The sequence below is a fragment of the Centroberyx affinis genome, unplaced genomic scaffold (assembly GCF_046629955.1).
Source record: "Centroberyx affinis isolate AG114_WGS23_722 - 3 ecotype Tasmania unplaced genomic scaffold, CSIRO-AGI_Caff_v1 ptg001594l_1, whole genome shotgun sequence".
NCBI classification, from domain to species: Eukaryota; Metazoa; Chordata; class Actinopteri; order Beryciformes; family Berycidae; genus Centroberyx; species Centroberyx affinis.
In genome coordinates, this window is record NW_027280041.1 from 15,868 (window position 1) to 40,099 (window position 24,232).

Here is a 24,232-nt window from a genome sequence, read left to right on the forward strand (position 1 = left end):
TTTTTTTTTTTGTGAGTCTGTTTTCATTAATTAGCAAGTTTTTAATTTTCAAAACAGTCTGTTCTGATCTCCGGTGGTATTAGTTGGCATAAGCACACTCAGAATGTCCTCCTCCTCCCACTCCTCTTCATCCCTTCATCCCGCCATCCATCCCCGGGGCAACTGGTGTCTCCATAATTGTTCAATTATTCAGGAAATCTCCACTCTGACATCTGTCACAGCGCAAACAACTCACTGTGTGTGTGTGTGTGTGTGTGTGTGTATCTTTGCCCCACGGACCGGCAGACCTCCTGTTCCATCTTTGCTAGACCCCAGTGCACAGAACATCTCACAAATAGACATAATGGACTCTGTCATATTTAGACCTTGTGGGATGATACTTTGCCATGTGCAGTGATGGTCAGAGTTATTGCCAAAGACATAAACACCTATTTTTGCCTGTATTTGTGCCAACTGTCATCTTTTCTTAATTTACATTTTACCAAATTATCTCGATCCAGTTTGATGTGAATGTATAATTGGGCCTCATTAGCTGCTTCTCAACAGCACGGTTAAAGCGTACTAAGACGTATGAGCAACCAGCTGCCAGTGCATTAAATCGTGCGATACTACAAACCTGTTTTTATTCGCAGATGGACTTCACACCGATGACTGGCAACCGAGTTAGTAGTTGTACAAACTGTGGCATAGTTGCGAATCAACAAAGTTCATGAAATCAAGTCCCATTTAGCCTTTAAAAGAGCCCAAGGTCTGTTAAAGCTGTGCGATGCGATCTTCGCACGTTGGCGTCCCCAACGGATTTGAATTTTGAGGACTCCAATACCCAGAAATCCAATAAGGTGACATCAGTAAACTGCACACAACACGCTCATGTTTACCAGCCTGTGATGCTTTATACCGAAGATACCGAAGTGGCAAGAAAGGCAAAAGATCTAAAGTTTTCAGCAAAAAGTGGAAATGACTTCCTTCGAGATAACTTGATACCTTGTAGTTTTATTTTTCATTTAAAGATCCATTTGTCACTTGCTGTCGGTGGAAAAGTGACCATACCCAACACCAGTATTTCATTTGAGTAAATAGTAGGGGTGGGACGATATGCTTTATCAAAGGATACGATTCAATACGCGATATGGGGTTTGATTATTTCTGAGTCACACATCTTTCTAGCGATGCCATTGGCTCGCTAGAATGTAAACAACAGTTTAAAAATGTCATTACAAAGTGCAAATATTTATATTTCCATGGAGAGCTTGTCAAATTGCAAGCGTCTCAGTTGCGATTACTACAGCAGAATAAAATGGAGCCAATATCGCGATTCATTTTTCTGCCCCACGATACGTATTGTCACATTTTTGTATTGCGATATATTGAATTTGGATATATCGTCCCATCCCTAGTAAATAGGGAGTGTTTACGACATCTCAGGGACGAGGTGGGACGTTCTTCTCTGTTGTGTCCCAATCCATGATTTAGGTTGATGAGTGTATTTTCACATAAAAATCTTGTCTAGTGCAGCTTTAAACATCCCCGAATACCCCAGTTACAACATGGCAAACACACCCTGACACTCAAGTCTTGTCTATTATGGATTTGATATCAATCTGAGCTTTTCTGAGGGATTAAAAATATTTCCTCAGCTTAATTCACGCCCTTATTAAACGGACGTCCGGTGGGATTTCCCAACAGATGTCGGCTTTCAAAATCAGTTTTTATCACCGAGATGCAGCTCTGGTGATCGTATCTGTGTGTGCGTGTGGGCGGGCGTGTATGTGTGTGTGTGTGTGTGTTGTCTCAGGGTGTCAAGAAGCATTGTCACGTCTCTGAAAGCGTGGAGTGTTTACTTCCCTCAGTGAGACGCTGACACGAGCGCCCGTTCATTTGTTTAGACGTCCGGCGGCGGCGGCGGGCGGTCACACCGTGTCGGGACGGGCCCGCGCTCGCCTGTCACCGCCCGCCGTTTAATGTCATTAAAGTACGCCATGCTGTACTCCAGTCAGATTAACGCCACACTCTGCTCTGCCTCCTCAGATCGTCAGTGTCGGGAAGCACGTCAAGGGCTACCATTATATCATGGCCAACCTGGTGAGGAGAGAGGACGCTTCTGCTGATGAGCTGCCTCTGCTGTTTGTTTGTTTGTTTGTGTGTTTGCTTGTTTCTTTCTTTCTTTCTTTCTTTCTTCACTCTACCTTTTGATCCACTACTTTCTTGCTTTCTCTTATTTGCTTCCATCCTTCTTTCTTTGTTTCTGTTTCTTAATTCTTTCTTTCTTTCTTCACTCTACCTTTTGGTCCATTTCTTTCTTGCTTTCTCTTATTTGCTTCCATCCTTCTTTCTTTGTTCCTGTTTCTTAATTCTTTCTTTCTTTCTTCACTCTACCTTTTGGTCCATTTCTTTCTTGCTTTCTCTTACCTGCTTCCTTCCTTCTTTCTTTGTCTTTCTTGTTCTCAGTTTCTTTCTTTCTTTCTTTCTTTCTTTCTTTCTTTCTTTCTTTCTTTCTTTCTTCACTCTACCTTTTGATCAATTTCTTTCATGTGTTCTCTTATCTGCTTCCTTCCTTCTTTCTTTGTCTTTCTTGTTCTCATTTTCTTTCTTTCTTTCTTTCTTTCTTTCTTTCTTTCTTTCTTTCTTTCTTTCTTTCTTTCTTTCTTTGCTTCCAACTGCCAACTGCCAACTGTAACTGTCCTTCAGTCCAGTTGTCCAGTCAGTGTGTATTGATGAGTGGACTGTGTCCCTCCCAGTAAATGTAGAAGACAGGCTAGGGAGGAAGCAGATTAGATGTGGCAGGAGGTATTACAGTAAACCACTGTTGCTGTACTGGACCACACTTTTTAGTAGGGTCACTGATATGGGTTTTTGGAGGCCAATATTGATATTTTTGGATAACGGTATTTTGAGTCAACATCTTAAACTTTTACCATTTTCATCCAACAAACAATATGCAAAACCTAAATCAAACAATCTAATGTTGTACACGACTAATGTTGTATTATTCCAATTCCAATTCCAATGTCACAGTTCAACAAGGACCTAATGAAAATACTACAGGCTCTTTGACACATCAGCACATGGAGATGCTGGACCTTAGCAAGTATAATGATAGTGTTTTTCCAGTGCAGCACAGTAATGTCCATTTTATGCTGATGACACCATCCTGGCAACTAATTTGAATTTTTAGAATCATACAAATCCCTTGGAATATGGCTAGAGAATAGATTGTATTTTTGTACAGAAACTCGCTTGCATGCTTCAATATTTACAAACCGATATGTCCATCTTACCCTGACTGTGGGATCACTGGCTGAAAAAGACAAGGAAAGATCAGGCAGAGTTTGCAAGATGAATGTTCTGTGATTTTTGTTTTCGACTTTTACAACTTTTCTCTCAGTCGCTGGGTTTTCATCCAATTCTGTGAAAATTATGACGTATCAAATTAGAAATAATGAATGGAAAGGTCAGATTTTGACAACATTTCCTCAACATTGCAGAAATCTTTTCACACTCGTGAGGCAGATTTGTTTTCTTCGCTAAAGACATTATGAGATGAATAGTGATGGAATCGCATTTGTTAAATAAAAATGTAAAGGTAACACTTTACAATAAGGGTCACTAAGATAAGGGTTAGTTAATGCTTAATAAGCATTAACTAACCCTTAATTAACAGTTAACTAATGTGTAATTTACTAATGGTGTTCATGTTAACTAAGGTATCAATTTATACATTATTTAATAGTTTATAAAGATGACTATTAATTAGTCATCTTAGTAAATGAGTACCAGACACATTAGTTAACTGTTAATTAAGGGTTAGTTAATGCTTATTAAGCATTAACTAACCCTTAACTTAGTGACCCTTATTGTAAAGTGTTACCAATGTAAAAAGATGAAAGACGCTTTCCATTTTTCTAATGAATGCATGTTTTACTGTTTTTGCAACACTTCAGAGGTTTGCTCAAAATTTGGATGGAAGTTGGATGGAAACACAGTCACAGTATTTGTGCCATCACTGTACTTGCCGTCACTCCCTCTGCCTTTCCCCCTTCCCCCTAATTATTTTTATTACTCCATCTCTCGCTACTCGTTTCTCTCTGCCCTCTCTGAACTCAATCCATAACCACTCACCCCCCCCCCCCGTTGCCCCGGTGTTTTCTCATTCCCCTTTCGTTATCCCCCAAGGGTTTTAAGGACATCAACCTGGAGCGCTTCATGCACGGCGGGGCCAACGTGACGGGCTTCCAGCTGGTCGACTTCAGCAACCCCATGGTCATCAAGCTGATGCAGCGCTGGAACAAGCTGGATCAGAGGGAGTACCCGGGCTCCGACGCCCCGCCCAAGGTACACCTCCTTCAAGTAGTAGTAGTTCAAGTAGTTCAACTTTATTTATGATCCCAGAGGGCAATTGTTTCGCAGGCCAAAAGCAACACAGCAAAGAACATTACAAAAGTTAAAAAAGACATAATCAAACACACATCACAGTGGGTTGTAGTCTAGGGTAAAGTAAAGTGCATTACAGTAAAGCATTACTACAGCAAAGTGAGAGTGCCTATCTATTTAACAAGCTAATAGCTGTTGGAACAAATGAGTGCTTGTGTCTGTTTGTTTTAATCCTCGGTACCTGAGGGGAGAGTCTGGAACTCTGAGTCTAGTGTGTGGTCAACATCAAGAAGGATGGCATGGGCTTTCTGCAGGGCTTGTCTCTTGAATAATTCGGGGCAGACCAGCCTGACTGACTCCTATAACCTTGCTGCAGTGCTTCACAATTTTTGCGTTTTTACTTTTCACACTTAGATTTCCGAACCAACAGATCATAGAAAAACACGCTCACATGGTCATTAGTGTCTTGTCAACATTGAAAGACCTCCGTTTCCTCAAGCAAAACAAGCGTTGTTGACCCTTCTTACATAAGACATCAGGATTTGTGTCAAAGCACAGTTTGCTGTGCAGTATCCCAGATACTTATATGTCTCGACACTCTCCACCACCTGGCCCTTGATGGCGGTATGTATAGGAGCCTGGGGTTTTCGTCTAAAATCAATGGACACAGATCCAGTAGAGGACACCAGCAGTTCAGTTTCTCTGGGTTAAAAAGTCTAAAATCCATCCCACCACACTACATTAAAATTTGCAATAAGTTTATTAGCTAAAATATGGGGCTGGGTCGTATTAAAAGCAGATGAAAAATCAATAAAAAGCAGTTTAGCATGTGTCTTAGAGCCCTCCAAATGCGTGAACACCATATTTAGCAGTGTGGCAGTTGCGTCTTCCACCCCTCGATTGGCCGTGTAAGCAAACTTCAATGGGTCCAGGAGATTTGGGGTTTTTGACACCAACTCCAACTTCATCATCATCATCATCATCATCATCATCATCATAATCAGTGTGTATCAGTGTATGTATTAGATAAGATAGGGAGAAACTTGGGGAAAGGGGAAATTGGGTTGTTCCTACAGCAAAATAGTAAAGACAGAGAATATAAATAAGAAAGAAGCAAATACATTAAGGGGACGCAAACATAACACAACTGACAACTGCAGCACTAGAATGTAGCAAATAGAAATACGTGAATGAAGTATGAAAGTATGAAAATGTATTACAGCATGTTTACAAGGTCTGCAATGCTGTAAAGCAGTGGTTCTCAACGTGGGGTCCGGGGACCACCAGGGTACCTCGAGGGGATTCCAGAGGGTCCCCAGCAAACTGATGAATTGTTAAACTTCACCATTATTTCATTTAAAAGAAGTTAATGCAATGTAGAAGAATGACTATTTTGATCATAGTTTCACTGTTATCTCTCTTCCTTCTTTGCAGATAGTCATGGAATTCTGGACAAAATCATATCTAACAATAAAAAATATTCTCAGATTTGGGTAAGAGAGACAAAATCTCATCAAATGGGGGTCTGTGGCTCTAATGTGGACTAAATTAGGGGTCCTTGATATGAAAAAGGTTGAGAATCACTGCCGTAGAGCATACTGAAACAAAGAAATGTACAATATGAAAATATGCAAACAGACATCGTCGTCAGCAGTCTGCTCCGCTCCATCCAGCGCTGTCATATCCAGCGATGTGACAGCCTGACCCACTTCGAGGTTTCTTGAGCCTCACAGATTGGAGATGGCACCGGGGCAAGAAGGCATCACGCTATGGTGGTCACCAAACCTCACCCCCCACCCCACCCCAGCAAATATCTGTGTCCAACAAGGATTTCTATTTTAAAAAACCAGATGCAGTGGAGTGGAAACGGTGTGTGAGACAAGGAGGTGGTGCGTGTGTGTGTGTGTGTGTGTGCGTGCGTTTCCCCCACTCTATTTCTTGATAAATTGCTCCCTTGACTGGAAATCCATTCTGACTAAATTACTCTGCTCCCCACTAAGTTTCTCCATAGTCTAAGTCCCAGTCAACTCGTCTTATATATTAACCACCAGGAGTGAGTTGGGCCTTTTTGCTGCCACGTTTACCCACCTAAAAAAAAAAAAAACACAGCAAAGACAATGCCTCGTGTTAAAAAGGCCCAGGCACCCAGTGAGAGACCGCTGCCATGTTTGACAGCAGCAAGCTACTGCAGGAGCTCTGAGGAAAATGTAGTGTGTACGTTCATTCATGCGCCTGATTTATTCATCCAGTGCGGGTCTTTCTTGGGTCCGTGTGAGTCCATGACGGCTCGGACCTAAATGCCCTCTTCTTAGTGTCCGGTGGGGGGTGCAGGCGGTGAAGAGGTTCAGCCATGGTTGGTGAGTCCAGGTTTCTCTGGACTCACCAACGGAGGGCTCACTCACTGCATTCACTGCACTCAACTTCATTTTGGCAAATAAGGCAAATCTAGTTGGGATGAGACACTCTTCTCTGTTGTACCCCTGCTAAAAGATTTAGGCTTATTCAGTGGTGGAAGAAGTACTGTGATCTTTTACTTGTAGTAAGTAAAAGTACCAATACAGCAATGTAAAAATACTCCATTACAAGTAAAAGTCCTGCATGAAAAATCCTACTGAAGTAAAAGTACATAAATATTAGCAGCAAAATGTAGTTAAAGTATTAAAGTAAAAGTAGTGGTTTGGTCCTTCTGACTGATATTTTATTATATATGACATCATTAGATTATTAATACTGAAGCATCAGTGTGTAAGCAGCATGTTACTGTTGTAGCTGCTGGAGGTGGAGCTAGTTTGAACTACTTTATATACAGTTAGCTAGTTTAGTCCAGTGGTTCCCAACCTAGGGGTCGGGCCCCTCCAAAGGGTCACCAGATAAATCTGAGGGATCGTGAGATGATTAATGGGAGAGGAAAGAAGAAAAAACAGTTCTGATACACAAATCTGTTTTCAGTTTTTGGACTTTTTCTCTAATCTTTGATTTTTGCTGAAATATTGGATCATTTGAACATTTATTGAAATTAAACCATGTGAGGTTTAGAGGGAAAAATCACTATTTGGTGGAGCTGTTAACAACTCATAGACATCTGAAATGTGACCCCGACTACACACTGCTTTTTGTAAGACGTCAAAAGCCAAAAAGGTTGGAAACCACTGGTTTCATCTTTAACAATGTGTTGTATTTTAAAAGCTTGTTATATTATCCATTGTGTCAAATCTCCATCTGAAAAGTAACTAAAGCTGTCAAATAAATGTAGTGGAGTAGAAAGTACAATATTTCCCTCTGAAATGTAGTGGAGTGGAAGTATAAAGTAGCATTAAATGGAAATACTCAAGTAAAGTACAAGTATCTCAAAATTCTACTTAAGTACAGTACTTGAGTAAATGCACTTAGTTACTTTCCACCACTTGGCTTATTAGATAGGGTTTTTCTTAAAAATCTTGCATGGTGCAGCTTTAATTGGTAACGTGTGGTTGCACTGTGGCTGCTTTCTACAACCACGTTCACATCTAGCCTATTAAACCAAGCTGCTAACCGAAGCGTGCTATGTGCATTGCTTAGCCTACTACTCTTAATAACCAAAGTAAATAGAAGACTTAAGTAAATAGCTGAAGTCTGTCACATGCCCTCTGACTGGAGAATTGGGCTAAGGCTCCATGCAAAGAATCATCCTTTACAGTCCGTCCATTGCACCCTGTCCCAAGTCCATGTCCCTGCCAGCTTGGCGCCTTAAGTGGTAAGGACTCACTTAATGGTAAGGACGGCACTTCAGGATCCGGGTGATAAGTTAGTTTACCCCCCCACTACCGGTGTGTGTGTGTCTGTGTTATAGTGGGCAGCTTGTCAAAGCGCAACAGGGGCAGACTGCAGCAGCTCCCATAGAGAGCCATAATGACGCAGTGAGCAGTGGACTAATGAATAGGATTCACCCGAGGCCGGAGGGGAACTTAATGAACTCCTGCTAGTCGGGATAATTAATGCCAGGCTGCCACTCGGTCGGACTGCGCACTTGCCTTTTCCCCGTCTTTTCTTTCGCTCACTCTCCATCTCGCCGCCTTTCTGTCGTTCACTCTATTAGGTTTTGCCCTCCGCCAGCGGTGGGTTTCGGGGAAACGTATGGTTCATGTGGGAGAGACAGATTTTTGCGGATGGAGATCATCTGAGGCTGTACGAAGTGTTCGGGTCAAAGATAGATTAAGGAAAATTGGGAGGCTTAGACTGAGGGGAATACGCTTTCTCTCCCTCTCTTTCTCTCTCTCTCTCTCTCTCTCTCCCCCTCCTCTGTTCTTTTGCATTCGCCGAAAAATAATGAGCAGAGGGAAAAGCGCTGCCTCTCTGTAACAAGAAGGCCATTACTGCGTGTTGTTTGGCCCCGCGGAAACCCAGCGGGCTCTCAGAGGAAGCCGTACGCAAGTCCAGATCCGTACTTAAGGAGATCTAGCCGGCAAATATTGCGGAGCACTTTGCCTGTCCGGCTAAATCAGCGTTTAATTGGCCTCCTACCTTTTTTTCCCACTGTCTTTGCCCCGGCATTGTGTACACCTAAAAAAACGACAGGACAGCGGGGCGGCCTCGAGGTCAGAGAGACTGTAACTGTACATTGACACAGTCCAGCCCTGCAGCAGCCAACACGCCCTTGAGCAAGACCCTCAAGGATCTCGAGGATAAGCCATGTCTGGATAAGGACGTCAGGAAAGGCCTAAATTGTGTAAAGAGATGGAGGGAGAAGAGAAAATGGGATTAAATAGAGGATAGACAGAAGAGACACGAATGAGAGGGCATTAGAGGTTAGAGAAGATTGAAAGTAGTCGAAGAAATCTGTACACAAGCCAATGTTTTACACCCCCACACACACTAACACGCCCCCCCCCACCCCACCCCCCCGGTCCCCTCAGTACACCTCGGCGCTGACGTACGACGGGGTGATGGTGATGGCCGAGGCCTTCAGGAACCTGCGCAGGCAGAAGGTGGACATCTCCAGGCGGGGCAACGCCGGCGACTGTCTGGCCAACCCGGCCGCCCCGTGGAACCAGGGCATCGATATGGAGCGCACCCTCAAACAGGTGAGAGGCGGGGGGAGGAGGAGAGAGGGGGGACAGAAGAGATGCTGGGGACACACTACAAGACTTATCTCGCTTATCTAAGAACTTATCTAAGAACTCTTGAAAAAATGTCTGGAAAAGTATGGAAATGTTGCGGTTCAGGTCCGATATACACATAATTCTAGCTTTTATGTTGTTGTAGAGCCACTTTGAGTCCACAGTTTTTGTTGATGTGAAGAATAATGTTCAGATAGAGGGACGCTCTTATTACCCAGCCGCTGTCAGCATGCATTATATCAAATACCCACCAAAATCAAATCCAGTCAAGAACATAGGGTATGGGAAAAATCTGGAATTTTAAAATGGAAACCGCGTAGGAACCCTGCCAATCATCTCACATATTCTGATATTTGTCGCTGTGAAGAACAATCTTCATCTATAGTGATATGACCTAGTTAGCAGGGGCAAGATGTCTATCTGCGTAAATCATATTTAACACCAGACAAAATCTTCAAAACAAATCAAGGTCTGGAAAAAGTATGGAATTTTTTTATTGGAAATGTGTAGGAACCCTGCACACACTACAAGATCATCATCAACTGACCCAAACTAGCCCTTAGAAACCCCATATACAGTAGAAATTTGACTCAACTGGAGTTGGATATAGTCCGTTTGTCCTCTTTCAGCCCTTCAGTACAGTAAATGAATACTGCCTGACTGGTTGCTGGCAGTGTTATGTAGTTATTTCCCTGTGTTCCTCCTGTGTCCAGGTCCGGCTGCAGGGATTAACAGGTAATGTCCAGTTTGACCACTATGGCCGCAGGGTCAACTACACTATGGACGTGTTTGAACTGAAGAATAATGGACCCAGACGGGTAAGACTACACCACAGTGCTTTGATTTCTGTAAACAGTGAACATCTGTGAATGGCAGTTTTATCAATATGTTTTAACAGTTTTTTTTCCAACAGTGAGAAATACATTATGCCAATATATGGTCCGGAGTAATATTCAGAGGAGATGTGTGCACTGCTGTTTGCCCTGTGTGTCTTGTCAAGTAGAGATGATGAATATGCGTGTTGTGGCGTTTTCCTATTATCATAAGTAGGTTGTGAAGGGCTTCAGTCTCAGCAAACATCCCTCCTTCTGTTATGAGAGAGAGAATGTCTGACGGAAAGCGAGGGGAAATTTCAGGGAAAATGGGAAAAAGAGAAAGAGAGCGCTCGCAGCGAAAGTGATGGAGGGAGAGTGGGATGAAATAGAGTCGTCGAGGTGGAGGGGCGGGGGAGCGGAGGGGTCGCGAAGAAGCGGGGAGGAGTTCCCATCAATCAGAAAGCTGCTTTGGCCTGTCTTCCCGTGCACAGCGAGGGTCCTGTCGGGACAGGGTGTGTGTGTGTGTGTGTGTGTGTTCCAACCTCTTCCCCCACATTCCCTACCATCGTCAATCTTCCTGAAGCCCCGGAGCAGAAGAGGTATCGGCCACTCACAGCTCTTCGTTCCTTCTGGCTTCCCACCAACAGCCAACCAGCAGCCAGCTGGCTCGCTCCGCATTTCCATCCTCACTGACTTATGGTTGCTGCCAATGCTATATACTTATAGTGCTGTAACGGCTAGAGTTAGACCGATATATCAGTTTGACGATATATCAGTTTGACGATATATCGATTTGACGATATATCGATTTGACGATATATCGGTTTGACGATAAATCAGTCTTTTATTAAAAATCAGACATCGGCCGGTCAGTATCGTCCAACTCTGAGGTTCCTCTCTGATTAGCGTCTTCGTCCTCCGAATATTTTTTTGGATTGATGATGCTGATGCCGCCTTCACGTAAGGCTGGGCGATAATTCAATATTATCGTTTATCGTCTTTCAGTGGAATCATATCGTGATGATATGAAGATATTTTGATATCGTGACACACATTTCTGCTGTCTAAATTGATGATGACAAGCAAATTTTACTTAAAAACTCTGATAAAATGAGGTATGGTAAGAATATTATTTGAAAATTTCAGTTTTGTTTGACACCACACCTAACATCACCATTCGGTTCAATGAGATGAACATTCATTTGATTATTTAACGTGATTTTGCCTACATTAACCATATCGTGATATATATTGATATCGAGAAAAATCCTTATGATTATCATGATATTGATTTCAACCATATCGCCCAGCCCTACCTTCACGTCATATCTGATTTACGAGCTACCGACTGAAAAAAAAACATTCACGCCGGCCTCCTAGTGGTCATTACAAGTAGCACATGTGGGAATTTCTCTCCCACTTGGCGTCACGAATTGCGTCAACACAGGCAGCGGATCCACTGATGTTAGTTTCCTTTGTCCCTCAGGGTCTTTTAGAAGAAGATAGTAGTATTGGTTGAAAGTGAAACACCTTATGGCAACATGAAGGAACAATTTGACCTTGCAGCCGCCATCTTGGATGTGGATGTGGAAGTTAAACATGTAAACACTTCCAAGTAATGGCAACGAGATACCATCCAATTCTTCTTCTGATATGACGTGAACATGGTAGCTGATAGTTGATATGCAGTATCTTTAGATTTGACCATTTTTATGCCAAATAAATTCCAAATTATTACAAGTATTCAGTGTGAGGTTAGTTCTTGTCAGGGTGGAAAAGCCTGCGAAACAGCAATTAGACCATGGGACACTAAAACTCAATAATAATAATACTTATAATAAATTCATTCATGCATACTTGTGTGTGGAATCTAATCAAAATGTCACATTGCAGCCAGTGTAGTATTCATCAAATCTACAATAAATATGTAATCAATCAAACTGCATGATATCTATCATATCAGAGGTGGACAACACTGACTGGACCAGATCTGATTTTTAGTAAAAGTATTTTTAATAAAATATGACTTACACTGGCCCTTTCCTCCAGATCGGCTACTGGAACGATGCAGATAAGCTGGTGCTGATCCAGGACTCGCCCCTGCTTCCCAATGACACTTCTGGCATGGAGAACCGGACTGTTGTAGTGACTACCATCATGGTAAGAGACCAGCACACACTCGCTCACACACACACACACACACACACACGAACATAGCATTTTGCATTTCCGTTAGGTGCTTCCAAGAGAGTTTATCTAGTGCTTTAGCTGTTGGCGACTACATAATACCTCAAGGATATACAGACTCAAGAGCCAGAGGTTCAGTGGCTCATACATCATACACCCAACTCCAAACACATCATAAAAACCTACATTCACACAGCCCACATTTTGGCATCCTGACATTAAAGGTATGGTGATGGAGGTGTCCACTAAAAACATTTTTTTTAAGTGAAGTAAATGCCCATTCCTCTTGTAAACTGCCTTAGCTGTTTAACAAGTACCAGCTCCTCCCTATATTTACTTATATTTACTTACCTATATTAAAGGAAAAATCCACCCTAGAACACTGTTAGAACCAGCTATTGGTGATGTACCTTTCATTTCTGGGTCCATTTTGTTTGGTGGTGTATTTTTCTTATTCCTGCGGTTAACTGGCCAGATGTAGACAACGTCATGTCGGAGTCATTCCTATGTTCCCAGGGTCCTATGCTCCCCAGATTTATATGGCACATAATGGGAACATGACAAAGGGTCCTATGTTCCCAGGGTCCTATGTTCCCCAGTTCTACATATGTGCTCTCCCAGGGTCCTATGTTACCAGGGTCCTATGTGGGTCCTAACCCTCAGAATCAAAGAACGAGGGCTTCTTTCATGACTCGCCATTTCGCACCGACATTCAACAGTCATACAGGGAGAAATCCATCGTAGAAGAGGCAGAGAGACCAATTGCTCCACCAACAGTAACCTAAAATAGACCAGGATGCAATGCAGCCACAAGACATGCTGTGTTGTGAGTAAGGGCCGTGGCCACAGCCTTAGACGGTGCTCACAAACTAGTTGGCTAGCTAGCTAGATTTATACGCCCGTACGACCGTCTTTGATTGAAAGTAGCAAGTTCACACCCCTTCTCTGAAGGGTGTTGAAAGGCATTCTGGGAGATGTAGGAAAGGTTAAGGGGAAACATTTCATCACAGAGTAACGGAATGCACTGAACATCACAAATTGGTAGTATCTAACAGTGTATCTAAGGGTGGATTGTTCCTTAAATTTTACACCTGCCAGTCAACCATCATGGCTAGACTGCGCTACTACTACTGGGCTGAAGACTGCAAGTTAGAGCTCATATCCCCATGCATTGCTCAGTATTCAATACATTACTACCTTGTGACTGTGACTGACCAGAGTTCAGGCGGGAGTGTATCCATGTTCCCAGGGTCCTATGTTTAACCCTAACCCTAAACCCTAACCCTAATCCTAACCCTAACTAACCATATTAAGCGAATACAGAGCTGGGGAACATCTTTTTCAGGTTCCCATTATGTGCTATATAGAGCTGGGGAACATAGGACCCTGGGAACATAGGACCCTGGGAACATAGGACCCTGGTAACATAGGACTCTGGGAGAGCACATATGTAGAACTGGGGAACATAGGACCCTGGGAACATAGGACCCTTTGTCATGTTCCCATTATGTGTCATATAAACCTGGGGAACATAGGACCCTGGGAACATAGGAATGACTCCGTTCAGGCATCCCACGCGCTTTGTTGCTATGGACATTATCAGCATAGAAACTGTTAAAGAAACTGACGTTTTCTTTTTATTGCCCCGATAAGCATCTCAAGAAACAGCCGCACGGCTCCATAACCGGCTGCCGTTACTTAGGTTTTCTTTTTATTGCGCCAATAAACATCTCATAAAACTGTCACACAACTCCAAAACCGGCTGCCGTTACTTAGGTTTTCTTGTTATTGCACCGATAAACATCTCAAAAATTACACTCATACAGCTCCAAAAAAAGCAAACGAAAGTAGTCCGTACACATGACAAAGACATGATGGGCCTTGTGAATGGGGTAATATGTAAGTCAGTACTGTAAGGGTGTCTCTGGCTGTCTAGAGTAAAGCAGCCAGACCCTGACCGTATAGAGGCTGAGTGGAGGAGGGGAAGGAGGTGGGGAATGGAGAGTCATAGCTCAGCACAATCCTCCCTCTTTTCAGCCCCTGATGAGGAACCCCATTTTAAGAAACTGAGCCCCCCAGTCGGACGCGAGCAGGATATGAAAGCCCTTAATGGGAGAGTGACGGACACAGCCCCCGAGCCAAAATGAAGCCCTAAAGACACTGGGCGAGCGGAGAGACGCGACAGCTATTTTAATGGACACCCTATTCAGGAAAGCGAACAAGAAACGGAGCCGCTCAGAGCCATAATGGAGCCCCCTCAAGAGGAAAATGAAATGCAAATGGAGGAAAAAAAACAAAAAAAAACGCTGTCTTTATTTGAGGACGTTGCTTGTGGATGGACACCTATTGGGGCAAAAATGGGTCCTAACAGCACAGTGTCTTTATTTACTAGCATAAGCAAGGTCACACTACACCCATTTGTGTGTGTGTGTGTGTGTGTGTGTGTGTGTGTGTGTCGTCGCATTATTACGCCCAGTGTACTTGTATGTGACCCATCAAAGTTCGAATCCCCCATCATGGTTTGAATTTGTAGTCCGTGCAAATACTTAACGGACACGGAACCAAGGTTATTATAGTTTTTATTTATTTATTTTTTATTTAATTTTTCATTCGTTTTTTATTGTTATTTCATTTTGACTTTTTGTTTTCAATTTCAGTTTAGTTTTAATTAGTTTTTAAAGCGGGTTTGCTAGTTCAGTTTTTTTTTTTTAAATGCTTAGTTTTAGTCTTTTTTTGTAATATGGGGTATTTGTCAGGAGTGAGATTCAAAAATTCAAAATACTAGGCTTATGTATGAAATAAATTGACAAAGACGAAAACTAAAGACATTTTCTCTATAATTTTAGTTTATTTTAGTTAGTTTTGTAAACACACAATGCAGTTTCAGTTAGTTATCGTTTTCTTGTAAAGCCTCGTTTTTATTTTTATTTCAGTTAACGAAAAAAAAATTTCACACCTAGTTTTCGTTATTTAGTTAGTTTTCGTTAACTATAATAACCTTGCACAAGTGAAAAGTGACCCAATGCTTGAATGTTTCTAACTGAATTCCTGTTTGCTCTGAATCTGTCAGTCGCTTTCTCCCACTCTCTCCCACTACCTGCTCTACAGTATATTACACACACTCGGAAAGGCTTCCTGTAAGCTCTAAAACAGCTTAGAAAGACTAATGCTCTCATAATCATCCCAGTTCATATCCATCACGCTTTTATTGAGCATGATATTATAGTTAAAGCGTGACGGCTGCCTTTTTCGCTCCCGCTTCTAACGTTGGGTTTGACGAGTTCTTGATAGTAAGGTTTGTTTACCGTAAATCTAATGAAGTGGCCCCGGTGTTATATGACCCTCCGCATCTTAGTCTGAGCTCCCACGAGGCATAGGATAGGTTGGAAAAGTCCATAGCCATACATGATACATGATATTTTAATGTAAGAAATAAAAAAACAACACAGGGTAATTCCCCCAGGTGTAAAAGAGAGAAGAAGAAAATGCCGTTCTTGCTGCACATCAAACTAGAACGGAGATGAGAGGGATTCACACAGTTAGGGGCTTTGTGTTATCTGTATGCTAGTGTGTGTGTGTGTGTGCTTCTTGGGTCATTTTCTCCTCATTTTCTCTTACTTTGCATATGTATCATGGCCTCAGTTTGCTGTAAGGCGAGAGGACGCAGGTGGCGTCTGTCTGTTTTACATAAACACACAATTCTTTCTGATGAGCTGCTCTTTAAAGACTGTACAGATTGTGGCAGAAAAGTCAACTGTTTTGTACGTTGCATTGATGCTTTGGTTGTTGTGTTAAAGTATCGTCTCCTACCCTGCAAAGAATGACAATCATGGCAAGGGATTTTATTTTGTACCCAGATTTATCAACCTGCTTTCAGGGTATGTTTAATCAAATAATTTAGCTAATTTCAGTAAATGTAACATTTTTTTTTCAGGATAGGGTAAGTTGTCTTAAAGTAACATTCTGTGACATTATAATATAAATACATGCCTGTTTTGCTACTCTCTATCTGACTGATACAGTACAATGACTGACTATAGTACAATAGTGATTCAACCTAGAGCCAGTTAATGAAAGCTTTTACATTTGCTGTTCTAAACACCTGGTGTCTGGTAGATCGTTCCTGGGAAAATCCTCTGGTGCACAGGAAGTGATGCGTTTTACATTTTTGGTTTGTTTTGAATAAACAGAAGAAGAACTGGGTAGTTAGCATGAGCAGTGATAGCCGCCATGGCTGAACAGACAGAGAAAAGAGAAATTCAAACTGTATCAAAATTCAATGAAACAGACGTCACAGTACTGGACACACTGTTTGATTGACAGGTGATCTGTGGGAAGTGCAGTGCAGAAACACCACAGCAAGGAGCTTTAGCAACAAAGATGGAGACAAAATAATAAAAAAAAATGTATATATTTTTTTTTCAACAGTGTTTTGTTATGAAACTTAATTCCTTGTTTCATGAAGTTATATTGGCATTAATCAAGTGAAATTCATTGAAATTATCAAAATTATTTGCCAGTGCAGTGAGAAAATTTGACTTAAACATTCAGAAATAAGGCTAAGTGTGGATACAAAATAAAATCCCTTGCCATGCTCGTCATTTTCTACAGTCTATTTAAAATCCATGGGTCAGTTGTTGGTTTCTGTGATGCATTAGCATCGTATGCTATGTAGGCTACTACTCTTCATAGAGTTGTCTAGGCCTACTCCTGACACAGAATCAACACTAGGGTTATATATATATATATACTGTATATATACAGTATATATAAATAAGGTGGGCCTGGTGCATAGCCAGGCTTGATAGGCGAGAGAAAGAGATTTTACCAACAGAACTGAATAGACATGGTTAATTTCTGTGTTGTTTTTGTTTTGTTCGTCACTGATACACAATTGATCTTGTGTTTAGATAATGTTAGATTGTTAGCTTGCTGACTATAGTGTCTGGTCATCTAGCTATCACTGTCTTGTTAACACATCTGAGAATGTTACCTGGCTAGCAGCTAGTAGTTGCCTGTTAACATAAATATCAGTTGCTTTGCTAAATTAGCCCACTGGCTAGTTAGCTAGCTAACAATGCGTGTTTCGGAGTAGAGACTAGTGCAAACAAATTTATTTTATCGATTCACTTTTACTTATAATGTTAATAGACCTGCACACACAGGATATAATATGTTTTTTCAGATAGCTAGCCTATTCATTATATATTTTGACATTATTTCTGCACAGCCAGTGGACCTCCATGCTGACACCAGCCATAGTTAGTGGGAGATTTGTGTAGCAACTGCAAAACCTCTATAGACAAAGACAAGGTTTGACTGTAGGCTTGTAGACAGGACAAGGGTTTAAAAGCTTTGATGAAGCGTTTCTTGGCTTTGAACTCACCAAGGCTTTCCATGGCACTTCACTGGGTGTTAGGCCAAGCTGCACTATCGATCTGCCGGAGGGTATAGACACCTGTAAGAGGTGCAGACAGGTGCTACTATAATGATGTGTTTGTACTGTCTTTGATAAGGGAGTTCTGGGCCGGCAAAAACTCAGGAGTTTGAGGAGAGACCAGTAGGATACCCTCAATGCAGTGCAAACGCACTCAGCTGATCCATGGATGTTCAAACATTATTGATTAAAGAACAAAACAAACAAAACATTGATGATGATTCATTGCAAAAAAAAAGAAAAAAAGTTGACTTTTCTGTATAATCTGTACCTCATACTATCTATGGCCATGTAGAAAAAATATTCATGGTGAGACTAATGGTTAAATACATTTTGTTTTGTCACACATACATTCACATGCTATTCTTTAATTGCATTTCATACTGCATACAACTTATTGCTGCATAGGATGAGGTGAGAAATAAATGTCACAAGCACTTTTAGATTTAGATTCGAGTTGTACTGCAGGTGTGTGAGGGTTGAGGAATGGCTATAATATTGTTGGCATTCATTAAAGCACCATGGTGATGTTATACCCAGGACAGGCTGTGATGTCCAGCTGAATGCACTTCATCTAAGAAAAGCACATTGGACTTTGTCAAATAGCTTTTTTCTACTTGTGGTTTAAATGTGTTCCCTCTCTGAACGTAAAAAAAAAAAGAAATAAAAATCTGATTTGTGCTGAAAGTGGCAAGTGATGACTGAGATACATAAATGAGTTGCTTGGTGAGAAGACATTACTGTGTGTATGTGTGTGTGAGAGAGAGAGAGAGAGAGAGAGATGGGGACTATTTCATGAATTGTTGTTTTTGTTGTCAAGTTATCGTAAATATGGCCCATCAATTTGATGCTTATTACTATTCATACTCCAAACCAACTGTTTGACACAAATTGTTTATCTCTCACAATGCACATAAAACACACACACACACGCACCCGCACACACACACACACACAAAACAAACAGATAGATTTTACACAGCACAGTCAAACCATTCCATCATTAATGTGAAGTGTGTGTGTGTTTGTGTATGACCGCTTGTACCCACATGTACATATATGTATGCATTTGTGATATCAAGTGTACTCAGGAGTGTGTGCGTGTGTGTGTGTGTGTGTGTGTGTGTGCTTAATGGCATGTCTAATTAGTCTCATTAGCCACTGAGTGAAGCAGGTTGGTTGTGATTATTGACCAACCTGTCAGCCATGCTGGGCTTGGTGTGAAGACCTCTGAAAGTCTGCTGCTTTCTTCATGCCAGAAACACCGACTGCATCCTCTGTCACTGCCATTTCCTCCATTCCCTCAGCCGCCAGCACGGCTATATGCTCTACTATCATAAATCATATGGATAGGACTACATTTCCCCCGGTTTACATCTGAAAGAAACTCACAAAAACATCTGCCAGGAGTCATATCAATCTGTAAACAAAGAGTTCATTTCTAAAATGTTTCGTATCCATCAAAATTAGTAGATGAAGTAGAGAAGAGTCAGTATGAGAAAAGGTGGTGCTCATAACTCATCATAAGTGCATTAGAAGCACATTGTGTAATTATTATAAGCATGATATGTTCAACACAATGTGCAAAAATTTTGCAAGATTAACTGTATAGTTAATGACAGGATATAAACTGAATGTAATTTTATGATCTTTGTATGATGATTACATGGTAAGAAAAATGTGTCTATGCTTCTAATGGGATTCTAATCTTCTTGTAATGCATCATAGTGCACTTCAAGTAAAGTGTTACTGAAACTATATGAGGTTACCCACTCTTCTTTATAAAAGCCTCAATTTCAATTCAATCTCAATTTATTTTAATTTAATTGCCACCAATCGTTTTGCAGAGTAGGTGTCACCTAATTATTTCAAATTGTGAACGTCTCACTTTGGAATGAAACTCTTCAAATGTATCATTTATTTTTCCACAGCAGCATTTTGTGCTGCCGTAGGCTCAGCCACACATTTGCATTCCCTCCCCTGCTGCGTAGTCTTTGGTTTACCTTGCTTTGGCCCGGGGCAATGTCAAGCAAACACATCTTAAGAATAAATTGCTCTCTCTCTCAATATGCAATGGGCTGCCGTGCACAACAAAAGTAATTTGCTCGGAAATATGAGCACAGAGGCCAAGGGAGTTTTTCATTTAGATTCATTTTCTTAGCAACGGCAGATCCAATGATCGATCGCCTGCCATCGGTCATGGAGTTGACAGATCTTGCCACCCCTTATTATGAAAAGTGTTAAGTCGAGTCAGGTTTGTTTTAGTTATTAAGTCATTCACTTTGACTACAGTCCATTTCTCACTCACATTTCTCTCTGCCTCTACTCAGTCACTCTTTCCTTCCTTCTCTTTTAGTCTGTGTATCATTCATCCACATGCACATTGAACATATTGATGTTCTATTTGATTGCCTGCCCTAAGTCCAGTCTGTGTGTGTGTATACATAAAGTATAACGTTGTCATTGTGATTACATTTGCATTACTTTCTGCTGTACAACACAACATTATCTCCAGCAAAAAAAACACCATCTCCCAGCAGTGAGTGTCAGGGTTGGGGCTACATCAATTCAAAGTCGATCAATTTAAAGCTGCTCTAGGCAAATTTGCCCAAGTGGCAGTAAGAGAAAACCGTGTGGATTTTCATATTTCATTACCCAGAAATCATGGTGTTTTCTGGTGAAGAGGTTCAGCCACTGTTGATTAGTCCAGCTTTCTCTGGACAGTGTGCTTGCTTGGTGTTGTTTAGGCTACAATTTTGTATTACCCGACACCAGAATGTAATTTGGGCAAATAGGAATGAATCTGCAGTGGCTCAATTAGGGGGGATAGAATGCTCTTCTCTGTTGCAGCCCCACTTTATGATTTGGGCTGATGAGAGGAGTGTATATTTCAATAAAAATCCTGCCTGGTGCAGTTTTAAAGTGACTGTTATTCATGGGTTTATGACAGAGCAAAATCTTTGTCATTTTGGATTTTAAAGAAAACCCACTCCCTTTACTGACCATAACAAAATTTGATTGACCTCAACCCTGGTGAGCACAAGTTCCTGTGTGTTGTTGTGTTGTCTGTCGGTGAGTTAATGAACCATTGCGTGAGTCCACTAGTCTACCAGTCTTGTCTGTCTGTCTGTCTGACGGTGTGGTTCCCTTGGTTATGGTCCCTTGTGTAGGAGGGTCCCTATGTGATGCTCAAGAAGAACTGGGAGCTGTACGAGGGCAACGACCAGTACGAGGGCTACTGTGTGGACCTGGCCTCGGAGATCGCCAAACACATCGGCATCAAGTACAAGATCTCCATCGTCCCCGATGGGAAGTACGGCGCCAGGGACCCGGAGACTAAGATCTGGAACGGCATGGTCGGGGAGCTGGTGTACGGGGTAAGAAACTCTGCTGGTTTTGGGAGGGGGGGGGGTCTCTTTGAGTGATAGGAAGTAGGTTGTCAGCTCCCTAAAGCACTATTCTGAACAGAAATGAGCTTTTCATCTAAGCTGATTCATTTCATTCAAACTGTAATTTCATGCTGTCAGTATGATCATACATGACGGTAATTATAGACAATACTGTGACTTCTTCTAATCCGTTAATACGTCCAAAACAGGATAAATTGGTGTGGCACCTTGGGCTTTGAAAGAGAAATAGCTTCCTAAAACATTATGATGGCCAGAAATTGCTTTTTTTTAATCAAAGATGACTTATTTCATTCAAACTGTAGCCATGGAGCTATTTGACCCACATATTCCACATTTCATATCCTGATGACCATTTAAAAAGTCCAAAGCTCTCTCACAAGTATTTTGGCAAAGTAATAAAAAATAGTGGCTCCCTACTTATTGAAATGTCAGTGTCAAATTCCTGAATGGAAATAACTTAAGCCAAATGGATTCCAGAGTGAATGTTATAAAGTATAAGTCCTGTTATGTGTAGATATTGGAAGGTTTCGCTGGATAAGAAGCCTCTGGACAGCATGTCTTAGTCTGTAGAGTTTGAGAGAATCTCCGTCTGGGAAACTGCTCCTATGTGTTGCACTGTGTAGATAATTAAAGCCCGTCTGAAAGCTATTGGTAAACGGGCAAGTGTTCTTCTCTGATGGTGCTAATGCTAGCAGGAAGAGGGCGATTAGAGTTAGAGCCGAGGGGTTAAGGAGTAGAAGTAGAGGTGTCGAGCTTGTTAAAGAATCTTTGAGGTGGCGATTTGGGGGTGAAGCGTCTTTCTGCAGCTGACCTTGCTACGAGATGAAAGTGGATGTGGCCACTCGTATGGGGGAATGCTGGGATTTCAGAGGCATAGAGGACATCAAAGAGAAGAAAAATATGTGTGTGTGTGTGTGTGTGTGTGTGTGTGTGTGTGTGATTGTTCTTGCACTTCTGGCCTTATGAGGACCAAATATGTGCACAAGGATAGAAAGATGAGAATGCTCCAAAGTGAGGACATTTTGGCTAGCACTCACTTCTACAAGGATGGATTGGTTAAGGATTAAGACTTGAGTTTAGGTTTAAGGTTAGAATTAGCATTAGGTATAGGCTAGGGCAGTGATTCTCAACCTTTTTCATATCAAGGACCCCTAATTTAGTACACATTAAGGCCACGGACCCCCATTTGATGAGAGATTTTCTCTCTTCCCAAATCTGAGAATGTTTTTATTGTTAAATATGATTTTGTTCAGAATTCCATGAGTATCTGTATTGTAGGTAGAGAGATAACAGTGAAACTATGATCAAAATACTCATTCCTCTACATTCTCTTTGTCTCAAACTTAACATTTGTGTTAAGTTCTTGTAAATGAAATAATGGTGAATTTAATAATTCATCAATTTCCTGGGGACCCCCTGGAACCCCCCTCAAGGACCTCTGGTGGTCCCCCGACCCCACTTTGAGAACCACTGGGCTAAGGTAAGGGCTCAGGTTAGGCATGTGGTGTAGCGATGAGGGTCAAAGTTAGGGAATGAACGTAGTCAGTGGAAGGTCCCCACAAGTATAGCAATACAAGAATGTGTGTGTGGATGTGTGTTTCAAAATACATACCGTGCTGCATCAGTGTGTATACCCAGCACTGTACTGTACAGTATGTGATTGAGGCCGTGGGGAGCTTGCAGGTTTTTTTCTACAGCGTCCACGGGAGCATGCAGAGAGCTGAGGACATGCTAGCTGTCAGCACTTTCCCTTCTAAGACTTTTGCTTAGAGCCCATTCATTTCCTCAGGCGCTCCGTGAAAAGCCCCCTGCACAACTGCGAGAGCTCTCCTTCCTTTTAACCCGCCGTGTATTTTAACACGCAGTAAATGCACTCAGACTGTCATCTTAGTGCATTTTGCTGAGGATGAAAGAACGTAAATCTCTTCCATTTTCTTTTCCTCTCCTCTGTGTCTTTTTTTTTCTCCTTTCCTCTCCCTCCTTAAGTGTCAGCCGGCCCGTAATGAAACTTTAATTTCTTGCTGAGATTAAGCCCTTTGCTCCCAAGCCAGCCAGACAAGGTCAGAAGTGTTGCTAAGTCACTAACTATAATCTGTTTTGTGGATTTGTGGCAAGGCAATATGCACTTTTCTCCGCTGCAGACCTCAGAGGTGGCTCTATCCCATTTTGGCCTTCTTGTGCTGTAAGCATATTTCTCTGACACATTATTTTATCCTCCCCTCTGATTTCCCCAGACTTTGAGCTAAGCCGCTCAGTGTTAGAGAAGGTTTTGGGATTTTTCTTTTTTTTTTTTTTTCCCATTTCTTTTCTTTTTCTCTCTGTCTTAACTTGATCACTCTGCGATGTATTCAGTCTCTCTGTCTAAACTTGATCGCTCTGAGATGTGTTCAGTCAAGGGAGAAATCCAGTTGAAATGACTTGGGCTGAGGAGAGCAGAGAGGGAGCGATTGTTGTTCTTTTGTTTTCTGGTGGCTGGCTGGCTGGCTTATTGGCTTTAGGAATGTTCTATCTCTGAATAAGTAATGTTGGGACGCTGTGTGGGTATGGCCCAGCTCAGAGAGATGATCTGTTGTTTGCATTTGTTTGGTTTAGTCAAACTGTTGAACTCAAATTATATGTATCGTCATTTGGGTTTAGGTTTACAGTAGTTGCGCGATAGGCTGCAGGCTGTTTTGGGATCCTAACAACTGAAAGAAATCAGATCTTTGAAAGGATGTGCCTTCCCAGTATTTTGTTTGTGGTGCCAAACCAAAGTCATATAAGTTCCCAAAGGTACCCAAAGGTAAAAAGGTAGCACAATCACAGATCTTCAGGACAACGTTGACTAATCTCAATTTCACCAATTTATTCTGGCCATGTCACCTTCATCAGAGCATGATCATCAGAGCAACTGAAAGAAATCCCCTAGTCCACATG

The 24,232-nt window shown here is 41.7% G+C and overlaps 1 protein-coding gene across 1 annotated transcript in view; it reads left to right on the forward strand.

Moving 5' to 3' along the window:
• LOC139651108 (glutamate receptor 4) overlaps window positions 1–24,232 on the forward strand; it is a gene marked incomplete at its 5' end in the record, with an annotated part of 58,851 nt that overhangs the window by 11,778 nt on the left and 22,841 nt on the right. Inside the window, 6 exons of the mRNA XM_071527952.1 lie at window positions 2,029–2,082; window positions 4,174–4,332; window positions 9,264–9,431; window positions 10,181–10,285; window positions 12,332–12,442; window positions 21,077–21,283. Coding sequence (XP_071384053.1) covers window positions 2,029–2,082; window positions 4,174–4,332; window positions 9,264–9,431; window positions 10,181–10,285; window positions 12,332–12,442; window positions 21,077–21,283 — 804 coding nt within the window. The remainder of the gene's footprint in view (window positions 1–2,028; window positions 2,083–4,173; window positions 4,333–9,263; window positions 9,432–10,180; window positions 10,286–12,331; window positions 12,443–21,076; window positions 21,284–24,232) is intronic.